Source organism: Mchenga conophoros, linkage group LG19 (genome assembly GCF_057382185.1).
Source record: "Mchenga conophoros isolate Kocher_MC1m ecotype Shallow Benthic linkage group LG19, M_conophoros_male_GT1.1, whole genome shotgun sequence".
Classification (NCBI taxonomy): Eukaryota; Metazoa; Chordata; class Actinopteri; order Cichliformes; family Cichlidae; genus Mchenga; species Mchenga conophoros.
The window spans coordinates 28,642,184-28,658,098 of record NC_140544.1 but is presented as its reverse complement, the minus strand read 5'-3'; the positions used below and the strand labels follow the sequence as shown (position 1 = coordinate 28,658,098).

Sequence of the window (15,915 nt, the reverse complement as noted above, 5' to 3'; positions counted from 1 at the left end):
CCAAATTCACAATCATCCAGAAACGATATGATGTCAGAAACCCAGGGAAACAATGTCTGGGTTGATTTTTGTTTTTAATTATGTTTCTGCTCAGACTTACAAGATCATATGCAAGTTTTTTTTGTTTTGTTATATTTACTCGATTACTACCATTACTACTACTATTACTACTAGCTAAAGTTATTTATTTACTTAATTTATTTTACCTCGCTTCCACTGGGACTCCCTAGCAACCCTTGCATGTATGTGCGCCAGCAGCTATTTGCACCTCGCCTCTAAAAGCAATCATTAAATAGGAACACATCTTATTAATGCCGTTTCCTGTCGGACCTCATTTTGTGTAACGCAGTGGTTCGCAGCTTGGAATCTGACAGGAGAGCTGCAGGTTATTGACGTGTTTTGTTTTGTTTCTGAAGTGCTTTTTATTATTGCCATTATTTTTTTAGTGTGGTGCAGACAGAAATGGACGAACAGGGCTGTCCGAGATGTAAAACAACCAAATACAGAAACCCGTCGCTGAAGCTGATGGTGAACGTCTGCGGCCACACGCTGTGAGTATTCACACCTGACAGCTACAAGGAAAGAGCACAAATCCTCCACAACATCGCGGCGTTTCTGCTCCAGGCTGCTCGAAACGACACGCAAACACAAAGCACCCCCCAAAAGCAGCTATAATATAGCGTTTAAAACTGTTTCCGCACATACATCTCTAGTCTTAATTGGGGGACTTGGACGTAAACAAAACTGATAAGCCTCGAATGCTGACGGTTTGTTGGGCTAGCTCATATTTATAGTCTTGGTGTTAAATAGCTGTGTCATTGTAGACAGAAAGTGTGCTTTAGAGGTGGGTTATGTTTCCTGATAGAGCTACACAATTGCAAAGCTAGGCTAATACTGCTGGTAAACACAGTATAGCGGCCATTGTTTACATATGACCTACACTGGCTGTAAGCAGCTCAGCTTAGAGACCTCTGTAGAAAAGCAGACCCTGCAGTTGTGTCTTTGTGTGTGTGTGTGTAAAGTACAGCAAGTTTAGGATGGCAGGGGGAAAAGTGACTAATGATGAGGAGCATAAACACCCTGTGCTGAGTTTTGAACCACATAATGAATATGAATTATTCAGAGGTTTTTGAAAAGGGCCAGCTCAAAGGTGCAAATCAAATTCGAGTTTGACTGCGCAAGTTTTTCCATGTTAATCTGCCAACCTAACTAAAAGCTACATTTTTATTTGAATGGCTGCACCTCTGCCACAGGTCTGGCTTAATTTGGAATTTGTCATTTTTGCATTAAACGGAAAATATAATGCAAAACCTAAAGTAATGTATTTTATTATTATAAGAGGCAATGATGAGATGGTTTGGAGGGAGGATATGTTGGTTAAAGGATATTGAAGATGGAGCTACCTTGCTGGAGGAAAAGAGAGAAGCCACAGTGATGGAGGAAATGCAGAGGGTTGGTTTGACAGAGGATGAAAGGGACAGAATAGGGTGAGATGGAGGTAGATGATTCACTGTGGCTACCCCTAAAGGGATCATATGAAAGAAGTAGAAGATTATGATTATTATTTGCATAACATACAGAAATGGATGAAAAGTTAGCATGTTTCCATTTGTTCGTATTCTGCTACTTCTGTGCAGCAGCATCATGTAGATACTTTTTCGAACTTCACTGTGCATTTTTCAGCATTTAACCTTGTCCGCCCTTTAAAAACATGGACGTTTAAATGAAGGGGACATGTTCTCCATGAGCATTATGCAGCGACGGTGGTAGCTTGATGAGCACATCTTTTTCGACCCTGTCTGTTTATTGACCGTGCCATCAGGAAGTGGTCGTGCTTTGTCATCAGGTCAGCGGGCTCATAACTCACTGCCTCTGTCTGGATGCAGGACTACACACAGAAAATTAAAATGATTCTGCAATGAAGCAATTTGGAAAGATGTCCTAGCCCGGGTCACCTTGGATCTGTTCCTCAGAGCCGGTGCGACAGTGAATTTATGCATCACTTGGAAACTGCTGCACTCCCTAACCATATTAGTATTTTCATCACTGATGCTTTTTGGCTTTTCTTTCCCCCCCCCCCCCCCCCCCCTTTTTTTTTTTTTTTTTTTTTGAAGCAAGTCTTACAGAAATGCTACAAGATCTGTAACTCTGTTTCAGAGTTATCCATTTTCTCATTTTTAATCAACAACGCTCTTCAGAAAAACTATATAAGAAAAAGAAAATCTAAGAGGTTAATGCACATGGTTAGTTTTTAGATGGTTATATAGTTTTTGACTCTGTGCACCAACATACATCTTTAATCCAAGGGGCTTAACAAAAGCAAACAAACAAAAGCCTTTGGATAAATGAAACTAAGATGAATGAATATATACCAGAATTATTTAAAGAGAAAAGTATGGAGAAAGAGTGAAACAGCTCCTGATCTAAAGCATATCACATCATCTGTCAAGCATGGTGGAGGCAGTGTTATGGGATGAACACATATGTCTGCCAGTGGAACCTGGTCACTAGTGTTTCACAACGTGACTGCTGATAGAAGCAGCACAATGAATAATGAAGCATACAGAGCTATACTCTCTGCTCTCATTCAGCCAAATGCTGTAATACTGATCAAAGAGCTCTTCAAAGTACAAATGGATAATGACCCAAAGCTTATTGCAAAGCCAACCCAAGAGTTTCTCAAGCCATAGAAACTGGATATACTTCAACGGCCAAGTCAGTCACCTGATCTCAAACCAGTAGAGCATGCTTTTCAGTTACTGAAGACAAAACCGAAGGTAGAGACCCACAATTGTCGACCTGTCCTGCGTGTACCCTGCCTTTCACCCTATGGTAGCTGGGATGGGCTCCAGCCTCCCCGAAGCCTTGATAAGGATAAGCAGAAGAGAACAATTTGATTCCCAGCGTCTCCAGTCTGCATGTCCTTGGTATGAGAGAGAGAGAGTGTATGTGATAGGTAAAATGCTTTAAAGATGTAAAATCTAGTGCCGTGTGTGTGTGGTAGCATAAAGCACTTTAAATGTTCATGAAGTATAGGAGGGATATATATATAAACACCGGCCTGTTTACCAGGAGAAAGTAGCACTAGTGAGAGCACAAAGCAGTTCAGTTATTCAGAGCGATAATGCTAATACAACACAACCAATTCTTCGCAAAACAAGTCATTTGAAGATATCACCCAGGCCTCTGTGAAGCCATTTTCTTCAGTGACTGTCCATTAAAGGATTAATTGACTTACTGAGATACATATACTAGATGAATCATAAACAGCTGAGAATACTTGGACTCCATTTAGATAAATGTAAGAATGTCTCTTCTTTGAGTGGCCCGTCCAGTCTGCGCTGACTAGCCTTCAGCAGTTGCATTATTAGCTTCTCCATGCATCTAAATTTAAACTCCACCGCAGCACATTTTGTATCCTTGTCACCAGGGGCATTTGATGTGGGTTATTTATTACCTTTGCACAATGACACTGGGTCCGTGTCCTTTGGCATTTGACACTGGGCACAGGCAGGCAAAAACAGTTGTAGCTGAGGCACACAGTGCTGTTTAGAAAGTGGACACAGTGATGCTAACATTACAATTATAACCGTATGCTGCAGGATAATCTACAGCAGCAATGCAACAAGTCGTTTTGGGGATCGTTCAGATTTTTTTTTTTTTTTTTTAAAAAGCGTCCAGTGTGAAGTTCAGACATGTTCTTGGCTTTTCTTTAAAGTACTATAAATGTGCGGTTGGGGCAAGCTTTTAGTTTAAGCAGTCATAGTGTTGGTCTTTGGCATTATCTGATTGTGATGCTGCAGGTTTTGCAGATTGTTTAGATTTCACACAATGCCATTACACAAATCCATCTCTACTTGGTCTTGAATCGACCCTTGGTCTAAGATGGAAACAAAAATATAGAGATCACTGTAACAAGCAAACAAGCTCGGTCTCATGCTGTCTCCTGCTTTTCTGTTTTTGCACTTTAATTCAAAAGTGACACAGCAAAGACGCAGGCAATGTCACTGAGAGATGGTGGGGGTAGTGGTGGTAGAGGAGTCTCTTTGCTGAGCCAGGGCCCTGTTTACCTTCCCCTTACCACCCCCTTTCCCTGACCTGCTGACAGCTGCAGATGGGAGAGATAGGAGCCTGGAGCTCCGAGCAGGACAGGTGAGAGAGGGAGGAGTCAGGAGTGCTCAGTCAGCGACAACAGCCTTGAGACTCAGAGATGGCAAGTAGCTAAAGATCTGTCCATTTAAATGTTTGCAATTGAGCGTAGAATTGGCTAAAAAAAAAAAAAAAAAATCTTGATCCTCCTTTGATCGCAAAATGAAAGAAGCTCACAATCTCAAAGCTGGCAAATTGATTCTAAGAGTCTCCTCCCTCCCTTTTAGACGGTCATCTCTTTGCTCTAGAGTTACACAGGATTTCCCCTTTGGAGAGTTCTGTTGTGTGGTCCATTTATGGGGCGGGGGGCTAAGCTACACCCCACTCCTTGCCCCATTTTGATGAATGGGCTCTTTGTGGGCCTGTGGAAACAAGCTGAATCCTTCAATCTACCTCCATATGGCCAGGCCTATAGATCTCCTGTAGCCTGAGGCCACAGCGAACATCTGCCTCTTCCAGGCTGCACTTCAGACTCCGAAGCACCAACTGGATGGCGCAGATGTTTGTCTGCCGTTCAGCTTTCATTTTTACATTGCTGCTTCTTGTAAGCCAAGCTGAACTGCTTGTAAGACAGTCCTCCGTGGTGCTTCGTCAGTTTGTTGTATAGCTGCTTTGAAAGCTTTGGTGTCACAACTCTGCAGGTTGGGCTTGTTTGACCCTTATGTGTGACGCTAGGTATAAACAGCCAAACTCCACGGCTCTGCAGTTTCTCCTTTAACTGCTTTTTTTTCTGCTTTAAATCCTGCTGATGAAGTGAAATGTCTTGCAGGATGGCTCAGTCATGATTGTTCTAATAAGCTCCATCCCTGGAGAACTTTTGACTCGACACCAGTGCCTCATGCCCAGTGTTTGACTTTTGGGAAGAAATGACTCAACCATACCATCAGTGACGTGTGGTGAAAAGTCGGGTTTTTTTCCCCCCCCCTTTAGCTTTGTTATACTTTATTATGAAAACTGTAAATGCTCAAAAGCAGATAGTGCTATTTGGAAACCAGATGTCTTTTTTGAGGTGGTCACAAGCAGGAAGGTGGATTCCTGTTGAAATAAAGCTCCACAGAGACCTAATTAAAAGAGTGTACTGTGCAAACGTTTATCCAGGCTCTCCACCCCATCAGGGGAGATAAAGGAACATTCCCATTGTCTTCGGTGTCCACTACTCACTTGCGTGTGACTGATGGGTAAACGCCTACCTGCATAAAGGTGTGATTGATGGCTAAGCACAGAATTGTGCCCTCAGGTAGGTCTGCTGATTGGTTACCATGGCGTTTCCAGTGAGGGTGCACAAAGTTCCTGTTTTGGCCTGTGTTTCTTTTTTTTAAAACCTGAAATAGTTTCTTCCTTTTGTGTAAAGGCACGCTCTTTACCGAGGAGAGCTCTGATTCATTGTTGCTTATATGGGGAACTAAAGGCCACCTGAAAAACTCATCATGACTTTGCTGTACTGCTACATATTTTTGCCTTGGAAAGACGTAGCCGTTTAACAGATTTATAGCAAATACTTTGATCAGTAACAGCCTAGATTTCCACAGTGTTTAAGATTGTGGTTTATTCCATTGCAGCCTCCTTTCATTTAGGCACCATGTCAGGAATAATAAGAAAGTGGGGGAAGGTTGGAATGACTTTTGGATCCGTTTTTAAAAAGGTATAAAATATTTCAGATTTATTAAAAGCTTTAGTTTAAATGACAGTTCAGCTTAAGTAAGATACTGCTGTTGTTCATCTCTATGCATTTCCCAAATTACATAAGACTCGGTCCTTTCCTGTAATGATAGACTATGCCATGAGTTACCAAGCTGGATTTTATCATATTATGCAACGTGGCTAAATGACTGAGGCCTGTTGAAATAACAATAAAGTAAATGTTTTTCCAGTGCAGACAGACGCTCCGCTGATGGGGTGTCGGGCTAATTTCCTCCTCTCTGAGAGCGGGAGGCAGTCTAATCGACATTCCAATCATAATCCCAGCCATCTTTGAGCACTCAGAGGAAATATTCATGTTCCCCATTATCACCCATTGTGTCTGATGGTTTACAGAGATTTAAAAAAAACCACACAAACACAAATCTGCTTTATTCTGAGGGAAATTGCCACATACGCTCACACAAGCGTGCTTACTACTGACTCTCAGAGGTGCCCAAGGAGGGTCACCTCTGGGGAAAAAATGCAGTTCAGCTTGCTGTTTAATGCCTGTTTTTGTTGCAGATGCGAGAACTGCGTTGAGATGCTGTTCGTTCGCGGCTCGAGCAACTGCGTGCAGTGCGACACGCCTTTGAGGAAGAGCAACTTCCGCGTGCAGCTCTTCGAGGACCCGACAGTAGATAAGGAGGTGGAGATTCGTAAGAAAGTGCTGAAGATGTGAGTGAGGGGGACTGTGAGGGTGAGGGGTGTGGTTCTTGGTGTTTATATGTCATCCCATGCCTCCTCCCACTTCTTAAGCTACCTTTTGTCTTTCTCATTACACTGTTTGTTTTGTAGACAATGCATCTCCCCGGGGGTGCTCAAACGGGAAGGCTCTTTCTCTGCCAGATTTTTACTTCTCAGCCCCTCCCTGCCTCCTCTCTCTTCCCTGTTATCTGTTCTTTAATAGCCCCTAATTGACATCTAATGTGCGCCTATTAGCCAGGATACAGACATGGTATTATAAAATGGTTGATTTAATGGAAGCTATTAATGTCGGTGCATATTTGCTCTCACCAGGTTTTACTTTTTTGCATCACCACTTCTCTTGTTTCTCTGCAGTTACAACAAGAGAGATTTTGACTTCCCCAGCCTGAGAGAATATAACGATTATCTGGAGCAAGTGGAGGACATAGGTAGGAGCTTGGAGCTTCATGCTGAGACTAGTTTAATGATTTCTCCTTGACTCTGGCTGCACAAGAGGATGTTTTACAGGCATTAGTGTCAGCCGGGGCCACAGATTAGGAAACAGAACTTGCAATGTTCACACGTCTTCACTGGCAGGTCAGTGTAAACTTGTAGCTTGGATGTATTAGAAGAGCTGCAAAACAGTGTAAAAATCCATCTAAAACAGACAAATAAAACTGATGGAGTATTTCTTAAAATAAATAAATAGATATACCATTTGGGCCAGTGATGCTGTTTCCATCAGTCCAGTCACCTTGTGAGGTTTTTTTCTCAACTTTTATTTTCACATTAGAAAACTGCAGGTTTAAACAGTTTAAATGCTTCTCCCATCCACCGCTGGTTTATTTTACACAGCGAGGGTGGAGCTAAATTGAGCAGAAGCTAAAATGAAAGCTGTCTGTATGCAGATAAACTTCTATATAATTAAATTTGGCAGATTTCTTGTAAATTGTCTCTTTCTAGCAGCAACACCTACAGCATGTATATAAGTGGGTCTTTATTATGTTAATTTGTATTATGAAATATATATGTGTTAATAAATTGTATATATTGTTATAGATTAATCTGGCAACATAAAATAATCAAATTTGCTTGTTTTTTGTGCGATCTGCTGGTTCGACGGCCCAATGAGGGGGGGAAAAATGTCATGATGAATAATTTCTCCTCAGCTCGTCTTTACATCGTCCCTGGGTTTAAGATATCACATGCATTTTTGATTTCAACATTTCAGTTGAATAAATTTGTTGTTATTTCGAGTACAGTTTTAAATGATTTGGAGGATTTAGATAGTGGGTTTAATTAACGGTATTGTGGACTTGGAGACAGTGGTTCTGTCCACAGTGTGAGTTGTGATGGATTGATATGTTCAACAGTGGCTGTTCTTTTGCACACAGTGTATAACCTGACAAACAACGTTGACGTGGAGAACACCAAGCTGAGGATGGAGCAGTACCAGAGAGAGAACAGAGATGTCATCCAGAGAAATAAGGCCAAGCTTGTAAGTACTTTTGAAGGTTTTCCCCCCTTATAAAAGGATAATACCTAATAATGACACTTGTATTTAAGATAAACACTGGCCTTTTTTATTTTAAAGCCAGCTGCTCTGTTTGTCTAAGAGGGCAAGGTGTAGAATCAAGTGCAACAGGGCGGTGCTACAGCTTGTGTAGAATCTGCCGCGTGGTCAATAAAGCGACAGGTTCTTCCAACTTGCCGACTCTCTCTCCTCCTCAGACACGGGAGCAGGAAGAGCTGGAGGAGCTTCTGTTGCAGGAACAGCAGAGCAATGAGCAGCGGCGACTGGAGGTGCTGCAGGAGGAGCAGAGGCAACTACAGGCCAAGAGGAAGAACAAACAGGCTCTGCTGGACGAACTGGTGAGATGCCCACGTTGCATGGCCGTGTGCATGTGTAATGACAAATCTAGTGATGCAATTAGCGAGTCACATTATGACAGATGTTCCATGTCGGATGTGCATGCGCTCGGCTCTAGGGTTCGTGGATGTGAGATCATTAAGAGCTTATTACCAGTCATTGTGCTGCAGGTTGCATTGTTCTCATTCTGTGATTCCAAAGCCTATCGGCTCCATTGTGTTGAGCTGCAGGCTTTGAAAGTTATTGTTCCGGCAGAGCGGGCTGCTGAAGGACCATCACAGATAGCTGGCTAAGCTGTGTGTTTGTTTGTTTAAGGCACAGGGCCTGTTGACTGTAGGCAGATGAGATCAGCTCTCACCCCCCCCCAGGGGAGCTCTCCTGAGCTCTGACATCTGTACGGCCCTGTGGCCACTAGGCTTGCTATTCTTATGTGGGAACACTCACATACATTACATCAACAAATACATTTAGACTGCATGTTGCCGTTTCCCGGAGTGGCTAACTAATCAATAAAACACATCAGTAGGAAGTTGAAACACACTAGATTATTGTTCTTCTCTAATACAACATGTACTCTACGCTGGATTCACATTTGTTGTCTGCCATTTTATTTCACTCATTTGAGTAAAATGTGTCAGTTCTTATGGTCAGAAGAGGACCCATAGTATGGAAACTGATTTAACTGTTACTGACAATATTGATAAATAGCGCCAAAAGCTCTAGACTGTCCCACCTTTATAGTTCACCCCATCAAAAATGTCCTACCTCTACAGTGAACAATGTGTCCAGGCTTGTGTTCTTAGATCTATGCGCTTGGCAATACTCCACTGAAGAAATTGAAACGTCCGACCTTGCATTTAATGGAGGTGAAGACGGCGCAGTGCACTTGAAGCGGCGTCCCCTGACAGCGGCACAGTTTTGCTAATACGACTTACTAAAGTTTTGTGGCAGCTGGCCTGAAAGCAGCCCATGCTCATGGTAATGGTAAATGGTAAATGGCCTGTATTTATATAGCGCTTTACTAGTCCCTAAGGACCCCAAAGCGCTTTACATATCCAGTCATCCACCCATTCACACACACATTCACACAATGGTGACCCAGCAATGGGTGGGATATGTTCAATGAACTACTGCGTTACATTTCACACACTAAGATTAATACTTACAAAGTCTATATACGTTTTTTGTCTCCAGGAGCAGTCTCAGCTTCCTGCCACCCTTTTACTCGCTCAACACAAAGTTCGCGCTGCCCAGCTTGAGACCCAGATAGAGCAGCAGAAACAGGCTGTGAAGCCCACCAGTCTGTTTTCAACTGGAATCCATATGGTAAGTGCAACAGTCATATTGTAGTTTTCTACTTCTCTTTCCATCCTGAATGTGTGTTATTTACACACACAGGAAGTGATATGACTTATATGGTCATCAAGGAGCTGCTAATTCAAAGAAAAGCAGCTTTTGAGGAGGATGGAGCCAAAAGTGCTCGTTTCAGCCTGACAATGAATGGAGGGGTTGTATCATGAGCTAAGTAAGGATAATTTCTGTGCTATAAATCATGGACTGGTTTTCCAGCGAAGTTCAAGAATAAAAATATGGAGCTCTAGATGGAGCACAATAGGTCCCATTTAAATCCTGAGAGTTCGATAATCTGGGAAGGTTTTTTCCCTCGCTTACAATTGTGGTTGTTTAGAACAGCTTTAATTCTTTTTTTTCTTTCCACTGTGGTTGGGCAACACATCACACACACAAAAACGACTGCTTTTCATACAAACCCCTGGACTAAGTTTGCTTGTTAGCATATGTCCAACAGACTAAACTTTGCTGCTCTGAACTTATGTTGCAAAGATCTAAGACAAGCAGCAAAACAGTGAGAGCAAAATGAGCATCAATCAAGTTTTAAGAGGCAGTTAATACACATAGGCTACGTTCACACTGCAGGTCTTAATGCTCAATTCCGATTTTTTGATCAAATCCGATTTTTTTTGTCTGCTCGTTCACACTACAAATAAAATGCGACAGCAAACGCGCTCTAGTGTGAACGCTCAAAGCGGCCCGCATGCGCAAAAGAAGATGTCACACACAATGCGCTCTGTTTAGACCCAGAGCAAACAGTATTGTTTGACTGATGGCCGTTAATATAAAGACTTCGGACTTTACGTTTCCCAATTTTTGCTTTAAGTTATTTTGTTATTTACATAATAATGTAAATAACCTAATAATTATCCTTATTGCTGTTTTAGAGAGGAGCGGTGCTTCAAAGGATAGTTGCAGATTTCTGTCAGAATCTGCAGATTATACAGTACAAATAAAATTTTCACGTTTCTCCAACGTTGTCTTCCCAACAGTTTCACTGACATCTACACGGGATGGCCAGGAAGCGTTCGCGATGTCTTCTCGGGCGCTTCTCCTGAGCTGATAATTGGCATCTGTCTTGTGTCAGTGACGTAAAAGACGGATTTAATGCGACATGACCGTTCAAACTGCAGTCGCTTTCTAAAACATCGGATATGTATCGGATTCAGTACCACATACGAAAGTGACCCAGATCGGATTTGAAAATATCGGATTTGTGCCGTTCACACTGTCATACCATGATCGGATATGGGTCGCATAGGGTCAAAAAAGTCGGATTTGATGCGCTTTCGCCTGCAGTGTGAACGTAGCCATAGTGACATGCCTCTGCTCAGTGCGATTAAGGTGAATCTGAACTGTTAAGGTCATTAGTGTCAAAACTTTACACGGATTGCTTGTTGACAATAGTGTGTCATACATGGCCACGCTTTGAAAAGGAGGATGTTCCTCCATGTTTGGTGCTTCTTCAGTGTGGGAAGAGGCCCTCACCTCTTCATTCATGTCATCACATTCCTCTGGGTGTGCAGTAGGTCCCACAGAGAGCGAGAGAAAGCATGTGGGCTCAGGGTTTCGGCCACTCTGAGCTTGCAGCTTTGTACGCACCGTGTCTGGAGGGACCTTCCATTTGGCTGTAGCTCAGGTTTTCAGTCGTTTATTTTCATTTTACTGCGATGAGATAGGCTGTGTCATCATCCCCACCCCTTTCACAGCAACCCTCATGAGGCATGGTTGTCTTCCCACAGTTCAGTGGTGCGTGGGAGAGATATCTGCTTAGCACTCACCTCAGCTCAAGCTGAAGCAAGGTTTTGACATACTTGGGTAGAACCGAACTCTATTTTTGAAGAAAGGACTATCTCATAAAGCAACACTCAAAGTATTGAACTGAGCTATACGGGGGGATTCAGTACTCTCACTTTCACCTCCTTAATATACAGCGTGAAGTTAAAAGTTGCTGATGGAGAGAGAAACTGCATGATTATGTTGCTCTTGGCTTGTTCTGTGCATGTTTTTCCTTGCTTCTTTCTCCCCATTTCTCCTCATCTTCCCATCCCTGTGCTCTTGTTGGTGGAGTAGAGTTCTTCCCATGCATCTGCTGTTGGACTTGAGAGACTTGAGTCAGGGGAACGTGTGGGTTTGGATTTCCCTTCACCTCAGTCCATAAGAATGACTTCTGTTTGACTTGGTGGGGTTTCAGCACAGAGCGGCAGATTCCTGGAGATTGCTGGAATTCATTTATCTGCTAGGTTCTGGTCCCTCGCTCCAAACAGGGTTTCAGTTTTTCTTCAGCAGAAATTAGGAGAGACAAATATAAAAACACACTTTTTTTAAAGCTGGGCCACATTTCTATGATTTTGCTTTGAAGCACGACTAATATGTGCCAATCTCTTTACTGTGATATCATGTACTGTTATAATGATTAGTCATTTTTGTAATTTTCAAGCATAAATGGCTCCGGTTTCCTTGGACCCTTTTTTTCTATCACGAGAAGAAAGTCTTCTATTTAAAAAAGCAATTTTAAAGGTATTTGCTTTAGGCCTGGAAAACTTTAACAGTTTTCCCAAACTGCTTAGAAATATCAATCAATGAAGTATTCATTAGTACAAGTCCTGTTATCGCTTGTGAAATACACTGACAAATACGAAACAGTTTCATGTGACAGTGATGAATGGGCTTGGAGCACATTTTTGACCTCTTGATTTTTTTCATTTGGATGTTTTTGCCGAGGTGACGTTCACCAGTCACAGGAGCACAAATGTGCGGCGCCCCTGACTCTCTGTACCCACAACCCCCCTCTCTATACTGTCACCTTAACGGTATTTCAGCCAGCTGTTTCATCCGTGGCCAAAGTGAGCCGTCACCAGAGGAATGACATATCTGCCTGTCTTTGGGCTGGAAATTGGGGATGCCAGTTATTCCTCAGCTTCCTAGTCGTTCCGGACTTTATTTAAAGCGTGATCTAATATTGCACCTAGTTGTGATATGTTGTCAACTGGAAACACGCATGGAGACATCTCAGCCATGCTGGCTCTGTTCTTTGCCAGAGTGATTTTCTCGGAGTTCGTGAAGGGGACTCCAACCTTGGCCCTGATGTTTCTGGTTATGCACTACCATTGCTGTTGAGCGGACGTTTGAGGAAGTTCACCAATCCTCAGGGAAAGTAGTCTTATTCCAGGTGTGATTTTGAAGTGGGATGGGCCTGGTCTTGCCTTAGGAATGGTCTGAAATCACTCACTAATCCTTTACTTTGTAGGGACTCTATTGAAGCATGAGACACACATTACCCGTGTGTGGATGCGCACACACATATAAATACACCCCCTCCTTAGCCAACCTGAGTAAACATCCTTTGAAGAATAAAGTGTCTTTTAAAATAGATGTCCGCTGATATCAAAAGAAACACTCTGTGTGGGCGGGAGGTGACTATTCGCTGTTTAAACAGGTTGCTTGTTGTAGTCTGACACATAAAACGAGCCTCAGTGCCAAGCTTAATGACAAGAGTCACAATGCTCGGCACCTGCTCTGACAAAATCAGAGGGTAATAATTAGCATACAAATGACATCTACTTTGATTTTATTGTACTCTTGCGTGCTTGCTTTATTTGTACCTGTACATTTTCTTATTTTCCGGTGAAAGTGTGTGTGTGTGTGTGTGTGTGTGTGTGTGTGTGTGTGTGTGTGTGTGTGTGTTTGCAGTTGGGAATTTTATTTTATTTTTTTCCCCAGCTGCTACAGTGTCCCATTCCTGAAAGCATTTTGACTGATGGGGAATCTTTCCACCTTGGGGGCAGCTTTCAGCGCCATCTTAAATGAAAGGTCCCAGGTTCCTGCGCTGCTGGGGCCCAATCCCCTCCTCACAGGCAGGAGAGCAGCTGACATACCTGACGGGGCCGGCATGGGCACCTAATGAAAGCAGGAGGCAAGAACACACATAAACAAAAGTGGAACTCACACACACAATCGGCTAAATGTGGGTGGAAAGTTTATACCTAAACATTGACGTGTAGCTGGCTGAAATAACCTCGGGTCCTCTCTGGCTGTAGTCCATTCTACTCTTAGGCTGTGGAATTTGAATACCACAGAAAACACAAGCAAACACAAACACACACAGACATGCTGTGAGCTTGTTTGCTCAGGCCTGTTTCACTTGGTTAAGTTGTCCTCTAGGGTGACCTCTGCGCAGTAGACGCACTTGTCAGCGCTGTGCCGGCTCTGCTTTACTTCGCTCTGGCAGACTGGCCCAACCTGTTTTGCCTGCAAGTTTGTCGCTTTATACTTAATGCAACCCCCACTCGCTCTTCTTCAGTGTTATCTTTATATCCCTTATTCACAAATTTTTACAGATGCAGGTAAATTATGTTGTTTATACTGAGATTGTTGACCTTGCAGCATTCAAAAACCAAAGGTGACATGTTTTATGTGGGAGAGTGCACAAACTCTGTCCTTTGGCCTTTTCCTTTATATTGGACTGCTGGCACGCAGGGTTGAAAGCGCTGGCGTGGGGGGGTCACCTCAGGGAGAACCGTCAGCCCTGATTGGCACCAGCACATGTGGGCATTCACACCTCTGCCCCTGGCCCCGGCTTGGCCCTGTTTAGGTTGGCCTCAGCAGCCCTTGGGCAAGCTGCTTCAGCCCAGCCCAGCGGAAAAAGAAGTTGTCAGCTTTAGGGGCTTTGCGCTGGGGCAGCTGCCACTGGTCAGGCAGTTATATTTAAACTTGTAAGGCAAGTTGAGGCACTGTATGAGAAGCAGTTTTACACTTGCTACTTGCTGCTTAGTGGGCTGCTGGGTAGCCCAAAGCTCTTTATCCATACAGAAGCACTGGCAGCACCAGTGCGGAAGGTGGAAGTGAGGACTGGAGTTGGGCTGGGACTAGCCTGGCCCTGAACTGTGGTTATTATTTTTTATCCCCTCTGCAAAACCAACCACTGTTCCCCCTTTTCCATTGTTCTCATTATCAGGATTTGCATTAGCGCCGAGTGCCTCGATGGCTTTGGAGCTGTGGCTTCCCAAATCCTCGGGGACCACATGAGTGTATGTGGTTGTGTGTGCGAGTGCGTGGATGTTGTGGGAAGGTGCTGATGGAGAGGTTAGTCTCAGCAACCTTGATGTGTCCTGCTGAGCTGCAAAGTCAAGGGAGAGAGTGGAATGGGCGGGGAGTGCTGACGATTGTTCCGTGTGTGTGTGTGTGTGGAGGGGTCTTGTGACCCACAATCTGAGCCGTTGACCAATGAGCCTTTTGGATTAAAGTTTGGCATCGTTAACGCTGTATAAGATCTTCTTCTTTAGCCTTGTTTGACCGCAGTTCTCACATTTTAAATCCTATTCTAATCATACTTTAGCATTGATGGTCAGTGCCAAGTAATATTATAGCTTAATATGCCATTAAAACATATTTTTTTGTGAATCCTTTAATGACACATTCTAGTACTTTCAAAGTTATGTGACTTTTATGAGAGTCCTATAAAGTTACTTTAATGTTTACCTATATTTTTAGGTTTCAGGCGCAATTTTTCTACTTTTGGGTCTCTATGATGTCAGTAATTAGGATTATTTTTTTACCTTTATTTGTACAGGTAGTTCCACTGAGACTCAATGTGTCATTTACAAGCGACACCTACATCAGACAAACATATTAAAATTGCAACAATAAAATAGTCAACGCACAAATGTTTACACAGTCAAAAACAGGAACAAGTTCCCAGTGATGGTTTTGCAAGTTCATTTGTACATCTTTTAAAGTCTGCAAGTCAAATCAGTATTCCATGTGTTCTTTCATGTACTCAATGAAGACGGGGCAGAAAAGGCTCTGTAACATACACAGCTACTTTAGTAAAGTCCATTAATGAAACTACCCCCTAAAAACAATTCCCGCTAAATAAATACTTATGTGTAATGTTAAAGCACAATATCAGCCTGCACACCTGTTACCTGCATCAGTTAACGGATAGACACCTGCAACAGTTTTACTTGGAATTGGTTGTGGTACAACCGGATAATGTTGAGGTACAAATTCAGGGTAAGTTGAAGTACTCCCGTTGGCATGACGGTGATTTCCTCAAATCATCCTCCCCTGCGGTTTTATTAAGATTGATGGCCTCCAGAGTTTCACTTTAATGCCACAGGGGTATTATATGAGCCTTAAAACCAGTTACATGCTCAAACTTGTAATACACTGTGTTGTAT

At 42.9% G+C, this 15,915-nt stretch overlaps 1 protein-coding gene across 1 annotated transcript in view; it reads left to right on the top strand.

The window, feature by feature from the left end:
• Window positions 1-314: 314 nt before the first annotated feature.
• Window positions 315-15,915, top strand: part of mnat1 (MNAT1 component of CDK activating kinase) — a 35,168-nt gene continuing 19,567 nt past the window's right edge. Inside the window, exons 1-6 of the mRNA XM_085256806.1 lie at window positions 315-551; window positions 6,352-6,504; window positions 6,889-6,962; window positions 7,908-8,011; window positions 8,245-8,385; window positions 9,578-9,709. Of these exons, the coding sequence (XP_085112932.1) occupies window positions 463-551; window positions 6,352-6,504; window positions 6,889-6,962; window positions 7,908-8,011; window positions 8,245-8,385; window positions 9,578-9,709 (693 nt within the window). The 5' untranslated portion in view covers window positions 315-462. The remainder of the gene's footprint in view (window positions 552-6,351; window positions 6,505-6,888; window positions 6,963-7,907; window positions 8,012-8,244; window positions 8,386-9,577; window positions 9,710-15,915) is intronic.